Source organism: Pelobates fuscus, chromosome 13, assembly GCF_036172605.1.
Source record: "Pelobates fuscus isolate aPelFus1 chromosome 13, aPelFus1.pri, whole genome shotgun sequence".
Taxonomy (NCBI): Eukaryota; Metazoa; Chordata; class Amphibia; order Anura; family Pelobatidae; genus Pelobates; species Pelobates fuscus.
The window spans coordinates 72,617,783-72,638,329 of NC_086329.1; the positions used below are offsets into that span (position 1 = coordinate 72,617,783).

The following is a 20,547-nucleotide window of genomic DNA, read 5'->3' on the forward strand; positions in this document are numbered from 1 at the left end:
TTAATGATATAATCAATGTTATTCACTTCACCAGTCAGTGGTTTAATTGTTGTGGCTGATTAGTGTATAGTGAAATTGATCCAATTTTTGATTACTGTTCGCAATGTATGAGACTCATACAAACACCCTTTCCAGGAAGGCATGTTCCCTTTTAACATTTGCTGACTTTTTTCTATTTTCTTTCTTACTTTTCCTCTATCTTTATTTCTATTAATCAATTGATCTTCATGCCATCTATTATGCACATTATCCACAATTAGATACTGAATCAATTGGAAATAATAATACTTTTATTGGAATAAATAACAATGCTAATATGATGATTCCAGCGAAGTCCATCCATGTCTATCTCCAGCTTTAAATCCTATCGGAAACCCAGTCAAAATCTTTGAATAGCTCCAGCTCTACATCAGATAGTGACTCAGACTCGCCTGGCGGTGTCAGAATGGGGGCGCATGATGTGTACATTCTATTAAAGTAGCGGACGTCGTCTGGTCCCTCGATGGATGGTACGCATGGCGGCCTGACACTCTTAAACAATAATGCGAACCAGTCTATTTGCTGTTAAAAATTCAAAAAGTTTAAGGGAAAAGGATGAGGAAGATAAGTAGTGTGTACTCTTATACAATCAGTAAACTAAGAATATAGAATAATAGATATGAAAATAGGGGTGGCTTTTCCATAGGGACAAGGAGATGCTGGGTATAATTTTCCTATGATCCCTGAATGATTAAATATAAAATACCGTATTTATCGGCGTATAACACGCACCTTATTTTCAGAAGGAAATTCCAGGAAATTTCCCCCCCTTCATCCCATAGTGTCCCCCCCCCCCCTCCCATAGTGTTCCCCCCTCATCCCATAGTGTTCCCCCCCTTTCCATAGTATTCTCCCCCGCTCCCATAGTATTCTCCACCCCCTCCCATAGTGTTCCCCCCCTCATCCCATAGTGTTCCCTCCCCTTTCCATAGTATTCTTCCCCCCCTCATCCCATAGTGTCCCCCCCCTTTCCATATTATTCTCCCCCCCCCCCACCCATAGTATCCCCTAGTGCACTTTCCCTCTTGTCCCATATTTACTTACCTGTCTTGAAGCGTGGGCCGGCTTCACAGCGTGCACCGCGGTACTGGAACTTCAATTTCAGGTACCGGTTTCCGGCGGGACTGAAAGGAAGTGTGCACACAATGTGCACACTTCCTTTCAGTCCCGCCGGAATCCGGAACCTGAAATTGAAGTTCCAGTACCGCGGTGCGCGCTGAACACCGGCCCACGCTTCAAGACAGGTAAGTAATTATGGGATATCGGCGTATAACACGCACCCACAATTTTCCCCTATTTTCAGGGAGAAAAAGTGCGTGTTATACGCCGATAAATACGGTACATGAACTCCAGAAATATTGTATATTTGGTTAAAAATCTCAACTAAAACCTAATATTTATTTAGCTGCTAGAATGTGTCTTTCTATTTGACATACTTTAAAAAAAGGGTGGCTCTTCAGATCCCAGGCATCATTCTCGCTGGCTCCTAGACGGACTTTGGGATCTTTATGCAAAAGCTGTAAAAGAAAATTTAGAAAAATGGAAAATTCTATTTTAACTGAAAAAAACTGAGAATTAAAGGCATTTTCTTGCAGGTTCTGTAAAATCTTCTTTTATGAGCTCAGGCTGTATATGTTAGTACAGAGCTCAATGAACAGAAGGCACCATATCGCCATGGCATCGTGTTCTGGTGCCCGGACATAGCTCTGCCCTGATCGATGGTATTAGTCATGCTTATTATTTCATTCACCACATGGAATTCTAACCGGTTTTATTCTGTAACTAGATCCATGTGTTTGTGACTGCTTGTTGTTCTCTGTTACAATCTAACACACCGAATATTCACACAGGACCAGCTGTGTTTCCAGAGCCTTACAAATCAAACTGCCTGAGCCCACATTCACACACAATGGAATCATTATAGCATGATAAGCCATAAGAGTAGTACTGCTTAGAAGCAGGAACTTTAATCTATCTAAATTAGAAAGCACTATGTGTTGGCAACTTACACTTCTTAATATTGATCGTGCTTCTGCAGTCAGGAACCTCGGATAGTGCGGCGTTGAATAGACAATATTATACCTCACCTCTCTTCTGTTACCTGAGAAGGGATACTAATAGAAAAACTACAGTTAGAAAAAGTGCAGGGTTGGCATGGGATCTACGGTGGGTAATGTCTAATGTAAATGGTTTGCCAAAGCAGAACCAATAAATATAATATAAATAAACTGAGAGAGTATTATAGGGTTAAAATTAAACAAAGTGGACAGCACACTTGTGTGATATGAATCTAGAAAAAAAACATTCACCACAATAGTTAACATTCTAGTGGTGTGTGCGGATAAATAAATAAGGACATGGGCATGTCGGGGGACACAGAGAGGGGAGGAAGGTCAACAAAGCACTGGAGCCAGTGTTCGTACAAGCCCTGTCAGGGAGAGCGGGGAAGCAGGGCAAGAGCACAAGCAAGAGTGTTTGCTGAGAAAGTCACCCAACGATCGTCCAGACACCAGGTGAACCTGCAAGACAGTTGACTCCAGGGATATTTCCATCCCACATATGTTGAATTACCTGAGCCAGTTGCACATAGGCTCATTAAGTGTAATGCAACAATAACATTATTTTTTATATTTATTTTATGTTCAAACTGTATTACACTATTTGGAGTATTTCCCCTTACAGAGACATTTGGGATATCATATACATGGTATATTCCTTATTTTTTTACCCTTACACACCACTAGTGCTCACTATTGTGCTAAATGTTTATTTCATAGATTGATATCACACAAGTGCATTGTCCACTTAGTTTAGTTTTTATGTCTGAATATATTTGTAAAATTGACTGATTGTTTTCACTGTGGAGATTAGCAGCACTTATCGTTACATCTACACAGCGCCTGTTTGTACCATACATCTGTTTTTTTTTCTATAGGGTTAAAATAAGTTTGGATAAAGTGAAGAGGGAGTTATTGGGTTCTGATATTTAGATACACAGTATAATGAGCTGTAGTAGTTATGGTGCTCAGGTTTCCCTTTAACCCCTACCAGTCTACAGTTTGAAATGCTATCACTATTATCAATGGACTGTTTGACATCACACAAGGTATTTTGGTTTATAAACGAGGAATCCTACAAATTGGTAAAAATGAGCTATTCTTACCATTCCACACAGCATTATATAAATAACTGCACCGAGACTCCACCAGTCAATAGATGTTGTGTATGGTTTACCGCAAACCATTTCCGGTGCCATGTAATGCAGGGTGCCACAATATGTTCTGTCTTGTTCTCCATATCCCATCCCTCAGAAAAAGAGAAAAGATAAATGTGCATCGGTAAATATACTGATAGATGTTGACACTTCCTTTCAGTCCCGCCGGAAACCGGAACCTGAAATTCAAGTTCCAGTACCGCGGTGAGCCCTGTGCTGCCGGCCAACGCTACAAGACAGATCTGAGACTTTAACTTATAACAAAAGACTAAGACAACATCAGATGGTACAACATCAGATTCCCAGTAGACAGGAATAAGCCCTATGAAGTATTGGTAATTTTAAATATTTTAGAGTGCTCTCACCATTTTATATTTCACTTTGTTTCACTTGTATATGTGTTGAGTGGTGCACATAGGTGATAGCAGCACCAGATTTTCACTTTTCCCAACACTCTGTTTCTATTGTATGATACAGATAGATGTTGCTGATATACAGTATATGTTATAAGTGATATTAGAATATTGCTGCAAGGAGTTGGTGCATTGCAGCTGCAGATTCTCTCTGTAATTTTGTATAAAGTTTTACATGGTGTTTACGAATCTGTGGCTGACAAGCCAACCAATCAGAGTGCTCTAATGAGAATTCAATGTGTGGGAAAGCCTTTATAAAGGCAATTCCCACTTTAAAGCTTCATATTGCACTAGCCCTCGCAGGACAAAGAAAGATTTATTTAAGTTGTGTCAATTTTATAATTTTGTGGGCAGGTTTTAGCAATTGGGATTTGTAAGTGTTACATTGCAGGATGATGGATACTAAAGTAGCCTTTTTGGGGCTGAAGATAAGATTTACAAGAAAAAAAGACTTCAGAAGAGAAGTATAATTTATTTTCTTTCAAAGATATTAGTTTTAATGCCTCCCTCCCAATTTTATTATAATGAAAGGGGTTGGTAGGTGTAATTCATTGTAAAAGAGGGGATTGGGGACCCAATAGTGACAATCAATTTTGGGGGAGGGTTGGACAATGGCATGTTCAACCCCCATTGTTTAAAGGGACACTATAGTCACCAGAACAACTACAGCTTATTGAATTTGTTCTGGTGAATAGAATCAATACCTTAAGGCTTTTTGCTGTAAATACTGTCTTTTCAGAGAAAATGCAGTGTTTGCATTACAGACTAATGATAACTTCACTGACCTCTCCTCCGATAGCTGTTAGAGATCATTTCTAGGTCATGGCTGCCTAAAATGCATCCAAACATTCAGTGTCTTCTCCCTCTACATGCAGACACTGAGCTTTCCTCATAGAAATGCATGGGTTCAATTCATCTCAATGAGGAGATGCTGATTGGCCAGGGCTGTGTTTGAATTGTGCTGGCTCTGCCCCAGATCTGCCTCCTTGACAGTCTCAACCAATCCTATTGTGAAGCATTGTGATTGGCTCTGGCAACAACTTCTGATGATGCCAGCAGGCAGCTTGCTAGTCTGAGACAAACATCATATGCACAGCTACAGCTTCAGGCTTGAATACAAGTAAGATTGTGCTATATTTAGGGAGGCATGAGGGGCCCAGGGGGGCTAGATGGTGGTTTTAACACTATAGGGTCAGGAATACATGTTTGTGTTCCTGATCCTTTAGCGCTCCTTTAAATATTTAGAGCCCCTACCCAGCACTAATGAATGTGGTGGGGACATTAGGTTCTCCCAGTATAAAATGAGTAGCCTTCCACCAACTGTCGACCTGCATTATTGATTTTTAGCCCCCCACCAAATGCCTACAGGTGGGGATACAAGGGACTATGTGCTCCCAATTATTTACTATGGACATTGGCTGCCCAGTCGCTAGTTTTAAACAGTCCCTATGGCAGTTAAGGGAAGGGGGAGGTTTTAAACTTCCTTATAGTCATATGGGGATCTTAATGGTCCCCACAGGGTTTTTATTTATATATTTTGACCAACTGCAACATAATTAACCCTTGCAGTTGCCAAGGCTTTAACTATTTTCATTCTGGTTTCTATAAATGCCTAGGGGAAAGAATTTTGGAAAATTTGGCTGCATTTCTGACAAAATTCAGTCAGATGGGTTTGCCCCATTAAGTACGAAGCCAATCGGACTTTAGTGAGTAACGGTTTGTGTTTCATACATACTTTTAATTCGGTTTGCAGTTGGATGTTATCTGAAGGTCAGGGGTTGTATTTACCACAAGGCAAACAAGGCATTTGCCTAGGGCGGCACTTTCAGGGGGGGGCGCTAAAAAATGCCACCCAAGCTCCCAGAAAAATGCCTTGTTTGACTCGTATTCTGGAGCTGTCCACCTTATTGTGAGTGAGTGAGTGAGTGTAGCTGTCAGTGTGTGTCTGTGAGTGATAATGGGTGTGCCTGTGAGTGTGTGTGTCAGTGTGTGTATGTAATTTTATGTGTATCTGAGAGTGTGTGCCTGTTAGCGAGTGGGTGTGTGTCAGTGTGTGTCTGTCAGTGAAAGTGTGTGTTGGTTAAACAGTGTGTGCCAATGACTGTATGTGTGTGCCAATGACTGCGTATCTGTCAGTGAGTGTATATTAGTGCATGTATCAATCGAATTGGGGGGGCAAATTTAGATATTAGGGGTGGCCGAATTTAGTCGTGCCTAGGGCAGCACAAATCCAAAATACACCACTGCTGTAGGTAAAGTAAAATTCTGCAACTTTGTGAGAAATGACTTTTGTTTAATATAAACAAATTTTTACCTTGTTTACTAAGACCAAAGTCTGTAATTTTGGCAAATCCATCTATGTCAATTACAATGTTTTCCAATTTGAGATCTCTGGATTTAAAATACAGAAAAATAGTTTTTATTTTTTTCAATATCACTAGAGGCACTTGAATTACATGGTTTTTTTTTTAGCCTTTTTAAAGATTAGATTTAAAGACTTAACTATTATAAGACAAACAGTTAACATAATAACATAACTAATCAATCAAACCACAGACATCATTTTGATCACAATACATTAAAATAACACAGATAATATTTATGGGGACACTATGTATGTATACATTTGTTATACACCTACCCTTAGAAGGGTGACTTGATGCTGTCTTTACAAAATTGTGTCCAATTCAGGTACATATACACATAAAAAATACAGAAGATATAAAATCTTTTACCTGAATTGGACGTACTACACGCAATTTTGTTAAGACAGCATCAAGTCACCCTTCTAAGGGTAGGTGGATAACAAATTTATTGAATGATCCATTCCTAAGGTGAACTGCTGTTAGCGTTTTTCCCTTTCTATTTTACTATACAAATTTGTGGTGGGTGAAAGGGACAGAGTGTTGTAGCGTTTTGCAATTTACCATAATCACTACCTAAGCGCCTGCAACACACAGCTCTTTGTTCACTATGTATGTTTAACTTTATTTTTTCCTGTACACTTACCTGTGAACAATATCGTTTTGATGCAAGAAATCCAGGCCGAGCACACAACACGCCGCATAAAACCTGTAGAAAAGAGAATAAGTTAGTTTCATTTTAGGGAAGGAAATGAAGTTTTTGTACCATTGAAAATTTTGATTCCACCAATCCTGTGTCAATCTGTGCTCAGATATATTTCCTGCAATGTCTTGTATCTTCTGTATTAACAGTCAGCTTAATCTGTTTTTGATTTTGTTTTCAAATTTCTAGTCCACCTTAAAGGAACACTATAGGGTCAGGAACACAACCCTGTATTCCTGACCCTATAGTGTTAAATCCACCATCTAGCCCCATGGTCTCTCTAAATAGAGTAACATCATACTTGTATTCAAGTCTGCAGCTGCCTCTGACCCTGATCTGCCTGCTTGGCTGAGACTGTCAAAGAGGCAGATCAGGGCCAGCACAAGCCAATCACAGCCCTGGTCAATCAGCATCTCTTCATAGAGATGCATTGAATCAATGCATCTCTATGAGGAAAGTTCATTGTCTCCATGCAGAGGCACTGTACACTGTACAGCACTTTCCCATGAAGCACTTCCAGCTGCCATCTTAGGAGTGGCCAGTGAAGTTATCACTAGGCTGTAATGTAAACACTGCATTTTCCATGAAAAGACCGTGTTTACTGCAAAAAGCCTGAAGGGAATGATTCTACTCACCAGAACAGATACAATAATCTGCAGTTGTTCTGGTGACTATAGTGTCCCTTTATTACATTTGGTTAGGATGTCTAGCTTGGTGTCACGAGTCCATGAATATTGGCTGGTTTTCTGATCTCTGCAGTTTGGTGCAGTACCTCATACTGCCAACACCTTTCTGTGGTGCTGTTGCAGGCTGCTGTCCTCAGACTGAAGAGAACTGACTGTCCCCAGCAGGCCTTTCCTTAGGATGATGTTCTCCCTATTTAGTGTAGCCCAGCCCTTTCTGTGTCAATTCATTGGATTTGTTCTGGAGTTGCTCCCTGTGTCCTGCTCCTGGAGATCCTGTGTCCAGAAGGTCAGAGACCCAGAGGCCTCCAGTTTCCTCATATTAAATTTCCCTTTTCTCTTGTTTTGCATTTGTGTTACCCACTTGTTTTCGTGTAGCTAACATACTTGTTATCTTTCCTCATTGCTTTGTATTTATATGGGTATTAATTTCCTACTTACAGTGATTGCTGCTGCAGTCAGCACCCTTTACCAACCAAACTGCGACAATCCGTTTCCATAATCCCAAAACTATTGTTACTTACACAGCTCTGGTTGTGGAAAATGGCTGAAAGTTGTTGTTCCTAATATCGGTCATTAAGTCCCCACCAGCGGCATACTCCATTAAAAAACAAAAATGACCCTGAGTCTGGAAACTTGCCAACATGTTAACAAGGAAAGGATGCTGTACTTCGCTCACAGTCTGTAGGATTTCCTTTTCACATATAAGCCTTGGAAATAAAAATGGAATAATTCAACTAATCACTTTTTTTTTTTTGCTGTGCAAATAACAACATTCATACTTGTAGTGCCACGACAACATTTACAAGCCTAGCAATAAGAAATTGTATAAAGCTTCAGCATGGCATGTAGAGTAAACGCACATTTTTAGAATATAGTAATAACAAGCTAGAGTCATGTCTGGGTATATATTAAGATAGAGGCTTGCTAACGAGTAGCTTGTCCAGACACGGTGACAACTGATGAAGTAACATAGGGTAAGAATGCCAAATCACATGCTAAGCCATTACCCAGAGGAGTACTACTGCATCTAAAAGCTCTACCAGAGTGTCTCATCCACGCAACATAAATTATACGAAAAAAAAAATACAAAAAAAATGTAAGACTAAAGTAAAGTCAATGATAACATTTTTTGACTGAACAGCTGAAGGCAGAATGGGAGTTGGAGTCCTTCAGGAATCCCAGCAAAGCTCATACAGGAGGTGTAATGGCTATATGCTGTAGTGAGTCCCATGTTTAGCCAATTCCCAGTCTCTGGATACGAAGAATAGCTGTAATAGAACGGTGAGGCAAGGCAACTCCATAGCCCCAGGCCTTTGTGTAGGCCTGGATCCCTGATCCACGGGCTTGAGAAATGAAAAAGTTGAAGTCCTTCCCATCTAAGGGACAGCAGAAGAGTGGTATGGTTTATCGCTGATTGCTGGTGTGGTTGATGCAAGGTGAGTAAGCCCTTATTGACCTTCAGCCCAGGAGTATCGTGGAAACGAGGAGCAGTTGCTTGCGGTTGAGTAATGCCCACAGGGTCCTGTCACCATCTCGCGTCTGTCGCCTCTGATCTCGAGATCGGGAATTCAGCCGGGACAGTTTTTCTCGGGCTGTTAGCTTAGGCCAGAAGTCGTTAAAGATAGCTTCCAATATTATCATAGAGTGCTCAACGGGGTCACTCCAGGGCTACTCTGTCATATTTACAGCATGCCCCTGATGGGAGAGTACCTCCACCATCCTGCATTCAGAGTTGCGTTCCAATACACTGCTGTACGATTCCAGACAGGTGACAGGTAGCGCAGTGGGGACCGGGATAACCCCCACCAGCCCAGGGGGGACACAGTAGGTCTTTGCAAGAGAGTTGTGCTTCACAGGTCAGAAGACTGGCCGCCTCTCCTGCCTGGTGCCTTCACTAAGCCTCATCGGCTCCGCCGGAGATAAAGGCATCGGCACCTCTAAAAACCGGACCGTACCATTCAGTGTTAGCAGCTGGTAGGGCACCGAATGTGTTGATTGTGAATGCAGATTGCCTCAAGAATAGGCTTAAAATAGGAGTATTGTGAGGAGCACTGTCAAGATGCAAATAGAAACATTGAATGTGACCAATAAGAACCATTCGGCCCATCTAGTCAGCCCAATTTTCTAAATACTTGTATTAGTCCCTGGCCTTATCGTATGGCTAGGATAGGATTATGCCTATCCCATGTATGCTTAAACTCCTTCACTGTGTTAACCTTTACCACCTCAGTTGGAAGGCTATTCCATGCATCCACTACTCTCTCAACAAAATAATACTTTCTGATTTTATTTTTAAACTTTTGTCGCTCTACTTTAAGACTAAGTCCTCTTGTTGTGGTAGTTTTTCTTATTTTAAATGGCAACCAGCTACCATGAGGCATAGGCCTTGCCCCCAATTAATCACTTTTTTAAAGGCAACTCTTGCACACAAATAAAAACTGACAAATAGTATCACCATCCAAAAAAATAATCAAAAAATTAGGATGATAAGTACCCTCCATTTACTGACCTTGGGACTCTTTTAGTTCCAGTTATGTCTTGTTTTTTTTGGGCTTTTAAAGCAAATTTGCTCTTTGTACGCTTGTACTCAACAAGCAGAACCTGAAATGCAAAATACACATATATATATATATATATATATATTGTTACCTAGCATTTATCTTGACACCTTTTATATTGAAAGTGGAATTCACACCATAACCCACCTTTCCAAATGCTCCTCTTCCCAGCACACAGAGACAATCAAAATCCTGAATGCTCAGCCGAGCTTCTTGCTGAATACTGCAAAGAAAAGAACACGTTTTAAATATATTTAAAATTACATACAGTCCCCTCCCCCATGAAAAAACAAAGACCCAAAACAAAATTCTCCTATAACACACAGTATACGTTAACAGCATTGATGAGAAAGATGAATATCTCAATACCCAGCTGATGATGATGGATTTTCCACATCTGCTTCTGCCAATGGAACAGCGTCACGAACTAAACCCTTTGGTGGTCCAGTGGTTTCTTCTGCAATGTTATCAATATCAATAACTGCATCTTTCTCTGTTGATGTTTGGATGTTTTTTTCCATATCAGTAGCAGCACCAGGTGGTGATGATTCCACTTTCTTATTGTCCACTGCTGACACTTGAGGCGTGTCAATTACTACAGCCTGCTCTGGAGCTGGTTGGATTATCTTTTCTGTATCTTCATCGTCAGCTGGCAGCAATGGCTTCATGCTCTCAGAGTCCTCTACTGGTAGTGATTGAGGATTAATAGCTGCATCCTCCTCTGGAGGTGGTTGGATTGTCTTTTCTGTATCTTCATCGTCAGCTGGCAGCAATGGCTTCATGCTCTCAGAGTCCTCTACTGGTAGTGATTGAGGATTAATAGCTGCATCCTCCTCTGGAGCTGGTTGAATTGTCTTTTCTGTAATTTCATCAACAGCTGGCACCGATGGCTCCACGCTGTCCGTGTCCTTTACTGGCAGTGGAGCATTGTCAGAAATTCTAGCTTCCACTGGAGGTGGTTGGATAGTTTCTTCACTAATGGTGTTGATAGCTGGTAGTGTTGAATCCACATTCTCAGTGTCCACTACTGGTACATTGTCAATAGTTGTAGCTTCCACTGGAGGTGGTTGGAAGGTCTCTTCTGTAATGGTATCAGCATCAGGTGTTAATGGGCGCATGCTCTCAGTGGCTACTGGCAATATAGGATTGTCAGTAACAACATCTTCTTCTGGAGCTGGCTGGATGGTCTTTTCCGTTTCAGTATCCACAGCCGGCGCCGATGAATCCACGCTCTCAGTATCCGATTCTGGCAGCGAATGAGCATCAATAGCTGCATCCTCCAGTGGAGCTGGTTCGGTGGTCTCCTCTATAAAAGTAGCACAGAACATAACTTGAGTATTGTATATGATACACAGAGATCAATAATGGATTAATTGCTTACATCATAATCCAAAAACTCTAAAGTAAAAAGCATAAGAAAAAAAAGAAGGAACACAATCTCCAAGCCTAGAACTTTATTTGAATGTATTAATTGTGAGTTATGGTTTATAATATTACAATAACCAATAATACCAATGTCGTTAATGGGAATGGCATCCAGTGAAAATGATGATCTTCAGGTAGGTATAAGTAATTTAATCTGTGTATACTGTATATGTTATAAGATGTACATCCTGCAGTATGGTTGTTAGAATGGATGTATACGTATCAGTTTCTCTACCTGTAAGATAATGAAATGTGAAATCCCACACTGGTTACTGAGTGCATTCACACTGCTTGACAAGCTTGATGTGTTCTATCACACTGGGGGCTAGTACTGGGGTACAAGGGTTCGCCGCTTGTCAGTAACCAATCAATAATCATTTCTGCCTGATAGATGCCTTTAAAGGCCCATGGGCAGTTTGCTATTTAATACGAGGCATGTTAAACATACACTTACCTTGTTTTGAGGAGATTAATTTCTTAATTGTTTGAAGCTTTGGCCTTTTCTGGGTGAAAGGACTGGAAAACGTCACCTATTCCAAAACAAGGTGAAAGAGTTAACTGCAGGAAGTAAATGATAATATCTTATTTTGCCAAACCAACATAAAAACAGACACACAAATGGAAAAGTAAACAGCTTCAAATCTGTTCTTCTACAGCTAATCACAATAAGTGAAGCCCTTTGTTTAGACAGTCTATAACTTAATATAGTGTCCTTTATCTAAAAAAGTCAAAGATTGCTAAAGATGCTATAAGTGGTAATGTAGGTAATATGACGTATATACAAAGGTTTATTCAATAAATGGCAAATTGCATGAATTGAAAACAGAGTCCCTTTAAGCTAAAAATCCAAGTTACTACTATTGCTGACTTAAGGAATGCTTTCAAATCCCCTATTGTTACCTAAGTTGTGCATTTCAGTTTACACTTCAGTACAGTTTGATTTATATTTATACACTTATTCACTAAGTGTGAAAATCCACTATCTTTTAATTGTAAAGTTGTGTAACGTAATCATTCTTTTGTTTTCTGTATTATTACATTAAAATATAACTATAAATTTATCGTGGCCAGAGATTGATTCTCACCTTGATGAAAAGGGTGCCCTGTGGTTCCAGTTGTAGACACAGTTCCTGTTTGGGGTTCAACAGGAATTCTTCCAACTTCAGAGTCTTTGTGGCACACAGTGATCTCTGATCATGCCAATATAAGGATATTTCTAGCTCCCGAGACTATGTAAAAATTAAATGAACAATAGATATTTAAACAAAAAAAGTTTTTGGCCAATCATGTTTTCGTAAGGAACCATTTCCACACATTTAAACCACATTTTACCATTTTCACATTAAAAAAAAACAAAATTATTTTTCATCAATATATTGAGGTTAGTAAATGAATAGATATAAATTTGTTTAAAGTGTTATATTCTTTGCCCTATTACTAGCCACACTACTAGTCTTCCATGTGTGTGCTTGACACAGCAGGACTTGCTAACTTTGAGAGATTAATCGCAGTTCATTCCAGGTCAGGTGTACAGAGCATTAAGCAGACCCAGACGTGGTGGGTATGTAAACATAAAATCAGTTTGCACCTATACATTTTCTATCCACATGGCAAGCTTGTGTATTGGGGAAAATAAGCAATTAAACAACGTGGTTAGTTAATGCTTGACAGAATGCCTTTAACTAAAAAGTTATAAAAAGTCAAGGTGGCAAATGTTTTCTAAAATATGCAATATATCACAGATTGTTTAAAAAATCCTTTAACAATATCTAGAGAAAGATAAACTAACCCAATGTTAAACAACTCTACATTTTAACTGTCTGACACATTAAGGTCCTAAAAGGTTTAGAAATAAGAGTTCAATTAGACAACTCTTTACAGGATTTGAAGATTTATAACGTATTAATTCTACCTGTGGCCAAAAATGAATTCAAGCTAAAAAAAATAATACACGCATGCCATATGTACCTTATCTAAATCCAGTTTAAATGTCTTATTCCAGGATGGGTTAGAAACAGTTTTCCAACTTGTTGAACCCACTGGAATATGATCGATCTTCAGCTGAGTACGGACTTCACCTGTAAGGAGATTTCAGGAACTAAACTTAAAAGGCTAAGAGTATTTTAATTTAAAGAACATTTCTACGTAGCTTTGGTCAATACACAGACAATATAAAGGCTCATCTATTAGCTTTACACAAAGCTCTAGAGGTTTGCTTTCATCAAAGGAGTCTAATCTCCTGTATTCTGTAAAAAAAGCAAAATAAAATAAAAAAACTAGACAACTTTATAGTCAGCCAGGTAATACAGTCTGAATATAAGCAAAGAGATATATGTGAAATAACACTAGAACCAATTCACTAAAAACATGTTGAAAATGATGTTCCTGCTGTCGGTCTTTTTTGTCTAACAAATAATGTAAAGAATGGAGTTTGTACGATGAGTGAGTCCAAGTTTATATGTGGGTAGAGTAGTTTGGTGTTGACCTGCTACAAATTTTGAACAGGATATAGATCGATATTGTGGTTTTGATTTTCATTTGGATAGCGATGTTTATTGTAAATACATATTGGCCACAGATTTGGAAGAATTGTTTTACAGAGGTGTCTTCAATAAATAATTTGTGTAACCAATCCAATAGAATCAGGTAAGTGAGTTTACGATAAATAAGGCCATTGTAGGGCATAAGGCCCGTCTACCAACTTAAAATGTAGTTTGTGAGCTGCTGTATAGAGTAATGTTAAAAATGTCTTATTATGGAACAATGGCCATCAAACGATCTGAACAGGTGTTGCAATGTATAATAGTACGGCAAAGTAGCAGTAAAAAGCTTCTTTTTCTTTTTAAAACTACTTTGCTATACATTGCAACACCTGTACAGATTGTTGGCTGACTAAAACGGTCTACTTGGTTTTTACTTTGGAGCAGCGCCATTTTTTTTGTAAATCTCAAGACTGAGATATCTAATGGATTTCCCTGATTCTGAATAGTCTCACTACGCTAACACGTGGAAACCTACAGCATGACAACAATGTGGGACTAGGAGGTTTCCCACTGCAGCCTCGGTTTGGCACAATGGAAGAGGTCCCATGCTGCAGTCTTGGTTTGGCACACTGGATTAAGGAGGTACCATGCTGCAGCCTTGTTTTGGCACACTGGATTAAGGAGGTACCATGCTGCAGCCTTGTTTTGGCACACTGGATTAAGGAGGTACCATGCTGCAGCCTTGTTTTGGCACACTGAATTAAGGAGGTACCATCCTGCAGCCTTGTTTTGGCACACTAGATTAAGGAGGTACCATCCTGCAGCCTTGTTTTGGCACACTGGATTAAGGAAGTATCATCCTGCAGCCTTGTTTTGGCACACTGAATTAAGGAGGTCCCATCCTGCAGCCTTGTTTTGGCACACTGGATTAAGGAGGTACCATCCTGCAGCCTTGTTTTGGCACACTGGATTAAGGAGGTACCATCCTGCAGCCTCGGTTTGGCACACTGGATTAAGGAGGTACCATCCTGCAGCCTTGTTTTGGCACACTGGATTAAGGAGGTACCATCCTGCAGCCTTGTTTTGGCACACTGGATTAAGGAGGTATCATCCTGCAGCCTTGTTTTGGCACACTGGATTAAGGAGGTAACACCCTGCAGCCTTGTTTTGGCACACTGGATTAAGGAAGTATCATCCTGCAGCCTTGTTTTGGCACACTGGATTAAGGAGGTAACACCCTGCAGCCTTGTTTTGGCACACTAGATTAAGGAGGTATCATCCTGCAGCCTTGTTTTGGCACACTGGATTAAGGAGGTAACACCCTGCAGCCTTGTTATGGCACACTAGATTAAGGAGGTACCATCCTGCAGCCTTGTTTTGGCACACTGGATTAAGGAGGTATCATCCTGCAGCCTTGTTTTGGCACACTGGATTAAGGAGGTCACATCCTGCAGCCTTGTTTTGGCACACTGGATTAAGGAGGTCCCATGCTGCAGCCTTGTTTTGGCACACTGGATTAAGGAGGTACCATCCTGCAGCCTTGTTTTGGCACACTAGATTAAGGAGGTATCATCCTGCAGCCTTGTTTTGGCACACTGGATTAAGGAGGTAACACCCTGCAGCCTTGTTATGGCACACTAGATTAAGGAGGTACCATCCTGCAGCCTTGTTTTGGCACACTGGATTAAGGAGGTAACACCCTGCAGCCTTGTTATGGCACACTAGATTAAGGAGGTATCATCCTGCAGCCTTGTTTTGGCACACTGGATTAAGGAGGTCACATCCTGCAGCCTTGTTTTGGCACACTGGATTAAGGAGGTACCATGCTGCAGTCTTGTTTTGGCACACTAGATTAAGGAGGTACCATCCTGCAGCCTTGTTTTGGCACACTAGATTAAGGAGGTACCATCCTGCAGCCTTGTTTTGGAACACTAGATTAAGGAGGTCCCATCCTGCAGCCTTGTTTTGGCACACTGGATTAAGGCGGTAACATCCTGCAGCCTTGTTTTGGCACACTGGATTAAGGAGGTACCATCCTGCAGCCTTGTTTTGGCACACTGGATTAAGGAGGTATCATCCTGCAGCCTTGTTTTGGCACACTGGATTAAGGAGGTCCCATCCTGCAGCCTTGTTTTGGCACACTGGATTAAGGAGGTCCCATCCTGCAGCCTTGTTTTGGCACACTGGATTAAGGAGGTACCATCCTGCAGCCTTGTTTTGGAACACTAGATTAAGGAGGTACCATCCTGCAGCCTTGTTTTGGCACACTGGATTAAGGAGGTACCATGCTGCAGCCTTGTTTTGGCACACTGGATTAAGGAGGTCCCATCCTGCAGCCTTGTTTTGGCACACTGGATTAAGGAGGTACCATGCTGCAGCCTTGTTTTGGCACACTGGATTAAGGAGGTACCATCTTGCAGCCTTGTTTTGGCACACTGGATTAAGGAGGTACCATGCTGCAGCCTTGTTTTGGCACACTGGATTAAGGAGGTACCATCTTGCAGCCTTGTTTTGGCACACTGGATTAAGGAGGTATCATCCTGCAGCCTTGTTTTGGCACACTGGATTAAGGAGGTACCATCCTGCAGCCTTGTTTTGGCACACTAGATTAAGGAGGTCCCATCCTGCAGCCTTGTTTTGGCACACTAGATTAAGGAGGTCCCATCCTGCAGCCTTGTTTTGGCACACTAGATTAAGGAAGTATCATCCTGCAGCCTTGTTTTGGCACACTGGATTAAGGAGGTACCATCTTGCAGCCTTGTTTTGGCACACTGAATTAAGGAGGCTTTCTTGCAGCCTTGTTTTGGCACACTGAATTAAGGAGGCTTTCTTGCAGTTTATACTCCACATATATTGAAGTGCTACAGTTTCCTATGAGGTTTGCTACATAGACCCTCCTGTGTTATACACCCCTGGGTATGACATTATGTCAAGGATTTTACTGGTGATCTGAGAGGTGGGCCTATCTTATTTATATATTTTTTGTCACACTATTCCATGTTTTCTACTATACAGTAACGTTTGTGTATTATTGTATTTGTTTAATACTATTAGCATTTATTATGAATGTACAGGATTACATAATAATGTACTGTTATATATCACAATGTCATTGTTAGATACATGTAATAATAATATTTAATGGCAATTAAATTGATGATAAAAAATTAACCCAAAACAGTGCATTAACAAATAATCAGGAAAGTCCAGAGCATAAAATTGAAAGTCAGGCTGTGAGCTGTGTTCAAGTCTCAGAATGGTAAAGCCGCAATCCCAAAGAAACAATGAAATCATCAATGAGTAAAGTAGTCGAGATCTCGTCTACTGATTAGATAAGACGATAATGTAAGGGGTGTTGTGAGCCAGTATTCTCCCCATGGACCAGGAGGACGTTTCAAAAGGCAACTTGTAACTTGTTTAGAGGAGGATATAAAGTTGACAGATAGGATTCCCAGCTTGAAGAATCTTTGGTAAATGTTTCCTTCACTTTTAAAGTTTAGAGTCACTTCATTCAGAATTTGTAAAATAATTTGTTGGAAAAAGGCAATTGCGGAGGGATATCTGGAAATATGTTTTGTAAAACTGATCTCCTTGACAACACTTTCAGTATTGTGATTGATTGGCAGGGTCTTTGTGAAGGACGGAGAATCCTATTAGATAATAATATTTGTATTTCGCCTCCATTCTCCCCAAACAGGAACATTACAGAGTTAAAGGATCCAAGATTCCTATACAGACCTTGTCTAACCATGTTACTGGACCTTGTCAAATGTTACTGGACTATGATTATAAATTCTGTCAGTAAATGGTGGGATATGTAGTTTAACAATTGTAGCAGGGAAAGGTTCGATACCCCAGATATTGAGCACTGTTATTGAGCGTCACTGTACACATAACGGGATTAATAAGATAAAAATCACTGTACTAGAAAAGTCAAAAGTCTCTTGGATGTTCTGATTGCTGCCACGGTTGTTTCTTCTGATCCGGTTCATTAATAAGAATCTTCCTCGACGTGGACTCCTGCCAGGGAGAACATCTGACGGGTCCTTTAGTCTGCCAGGTACATTCTCCAGAATACCGTGACAGCCCTTTACTCGCACTTTCAGAGTACCTGTCAAACAATCAGAATAAATATTGTAACAATGGCTATTACACTTTCACATTGATGTTAAAGAAAACTTTGTGTTTGGTCTAAGTAGCACACACAGAATATGAAATGATTAGGCAGCTTTTACATCTTTATCAGAATATAAATCAACCAAAACTGAACTTACAAACAGATAAAAACTCAGTAACTTCAGTTAGTCCCTGCTTGGTAGTCAGACAAGGTTTATCTCACTGGTGCCATTAGAGAGGAAACGTATACTATTTGCATTATTAGATATTTCTAAACACTCACAGGAGTAATTCAGAACCAAAATGCAACAAGTCCACGCTATACAAGTTGGAACCCCTCTATGCAAAGTGAACAAGGAGTCCACGTCTGGATTAACCTTTACACTTAGTGGGACTCTAAGATAATAAAAAAAAAAAGTAAAACTGAATTCATGAGAATACCAAAAAAGTGCAAATTCTCAGTAACATGTCATTTTCACATATTCAGATGATTATAAACTGTGTCTTAGACAGTAAGTAAAGTCATTTATCTAATTTCCCATTAGTAAAATATTCCTCAAAGTGTAATGCTTAACTTGTTTACTTAGTTTATGCTATTAATTCACTCAATAAAAAGTTATGCAGAAAGCTAGCTCAGTACATTTGGAAGAATGATGCTAAGAGTTACATATTGTTATCATTTAAAATGTCACCGGTCACATTTAAACTTGCATACACGTCACATAGAATAAATCCTGCTGGAATATCAGTAGACTAACTGTGAGTTTCCTCCAGTCAGACTTCACACAGATGGAAACATGCTCGGATATTTCAATGTTAAATATTCTTGTTTCGTTTATTCCCAGATCTTTCAGAGACAAAACAACTTGCCGGTTAGTGCTATGGACTTGGATTTGACTGAACCAAGGGACAGTTCCTCGGTGGTTATACTCTTCCTATGGTGGCCATCAGGAAGTTCTTTCACTCGTTCCTGCAAGGAATATTTAAGGAGGTCCAGCTTTTCATTTGACGCCTGTAGTATTGATTGTGCCTGTTAAAAAGTGAAAAAAAAAGATAAAGGATCAACAGAACGACAGACATTATCTGCTGGCAAAAATATCTGGAAGCTGCTGTCTAACATGAGCTGATGTTCAAGGTTAGACACACAAGTCCTACAAGTGTGGCTCATACTTTCACTGTATTTATAAAGGGTGTTATAATTCCACATCATGTTCAATGTATAAAACTCAGGATTAATCACTAAAGTCTGAAATCTGAACTGCAAATATTTAAACTAAAAATAGTGATCTGGAGAAATTCCATCTCGGCTTTAGTCAGAGCTTATCTAGGTTTGTTTCAGTTTGGTAATTCAGATTTTTATTTCCTACAAATCAGTTTATTGAAAAAAACCCGTATTTAACTTAAATGCTGAATGGAAAAGAAAAAACTAGTTAGCATAGATTTCCATAGATTGATATTATGCTATTGGCTTTTAATAAAACTAAATGGGAATTAAACAATTGGGAGAATTGTAAATAAAGCACCATAGAGACATAATAAAATACAGAACAAATGGACCAATAAAGACTTCAAACAATTAAGGTCTCAGAAGAGAGAATATAAATTATTCATGAAGCAGATTCTGTTGGCGCTTTATAAGTCATAATACTATACCATGGCTACTTGGCTAATGCCAATAAACTGCAACTTCCAACCCCTTGACAGACATTGGAGGCCCATTATTCATTCTGGGGATGAAATGGTTAAGAGAATACACTTTGTAACTGACCTCAACAAGCGGCTTTCCATCCAATTTCTGGGTGGCATGTTCGGCTCCTTCAGCCACGGCACGCTCGATCGCAAATCGGTGGCTCAACTCCTCAATGCGTTTCTCCAATGGACTTATTGTAGGTGTTTCTAGGACACAAATTATTAAATTTTATTATATTAATGGTAAAAAGGAAATCGACATGGTAGTTTCAGGTGTCACAGTATTAAACGGGTAATTTCTATAAGGTTTCTCTACATATTTCTATATGTCTCAGTGCACTGTTTCAAACACAAAACATTTTAACCGCTTTCCGACCACAGACAGAAATTTCCCATCAAGCTTGTCATTGCCTAAAGGAACCTTGATGGAAAAGTTCTGTCATTTATTAAAGTTAACCCTGGATCACCGCAATCGCGGGGTTAACGCTCCTCTGGTCTGTCTCGGTATTCAACGCAGACTGGGAGCCCCCAATCGCACTGTCCCTGCAGCTGTGATCGCTCTGACAGCCTCTGACTCTTCCGCGGCCAGTGTGAAGTGCATGGAGACGGATCAGTGATGATCTGCTTCTCCCTGTAAATAAAAGTTTTTAAGTTAAATCCCACCCCCTTTCACCTGCTTTAATATAATTAACCCCTTTCATGCCAATTGATCACTGACTACAGTTGCCAATTGGCAGGGACTACATTTTACAGTCATCAGCTTTTTATTTTTTTAAACCCTGAGGGTTAATTTTTATCTTTTTGAATCCTCAGGGGTTATATTTATTCTATTAATTCATTAAAATATTTTAAAATTAT

The 20,547-nt window shown here is 39.9% G+C and overlaps 1 protein-coding gene across 1 annotated transcript in view; it reads right to left on the reverse strand.

The window, feature by feature from the left end:
- Positions 1 to 357: 357 nt before the first annotated feature.
- Positions 358 to 20,547, reverse strand: part of LOC134582618 (serine/threonine-protein kinase N2-like) — a 36,193-nt gene continuing 16,003 nt past the window's right edge. Inside the window, exons 5-19 of the mRNA XM_063439283.1 lie at positions 19,769 to 19,896; positions 18,871 to 19,030; positions 17,810 to 17,995; positions 13,570 to 13,647; positions 13,370 to 13,479; positions 12,487 to 12,630; positions 11,856 to 11,931; positions 10,346 to 11,282; positions 10,068 to 10,199; positions 7,940 to 8,125; positions 6,676 to 6,738; positions 5,981 to 6,057; positions 3,203 to 3,345; positions 1,476 to 1,556; positions 358 to 561 (exon numbers count right to left, since the gene is read on the reverse strand). Coding sequence (XP_063295353.1) covers positions 358 to 561; positions 1,476 to 1,556; positions 3,203 to 3,345; positions 5,981 to 6,057; positions 6,676 to 6,738; positions 7,940 to 8,125; positions 10,068 to 10,199; positions 10,346 to 11,282; positions 11,856 to 11,931; positions 12,487 to 12,630; positions 13,370 to 13,479; positions 13,570 to 13,647; positions 17,810 to 17,995; positions 18,871 to 19,030; positions 19,769 to 19,896 — 2,705 coding nt within the window. The remainder of the gene's footprint in view (positions 562 to 1,475; positions 1,557 to 3,202; positions 3,346 to 5,980; positions 6,058 to 6,675; positions 6,739 to 7,939; positions 8,126 to 10,067; positions 10,200 to 10,345; positions 11,283 to 11,855; positions 11,932 to 12,486; positions 12,631 to 13,369; positions 13,480 to 13,569; positions 13,648 to 17,809; positions 17,996 to 18,870; positions 19,031 to 19,768; positions 19,897 to 20,547) is intronic.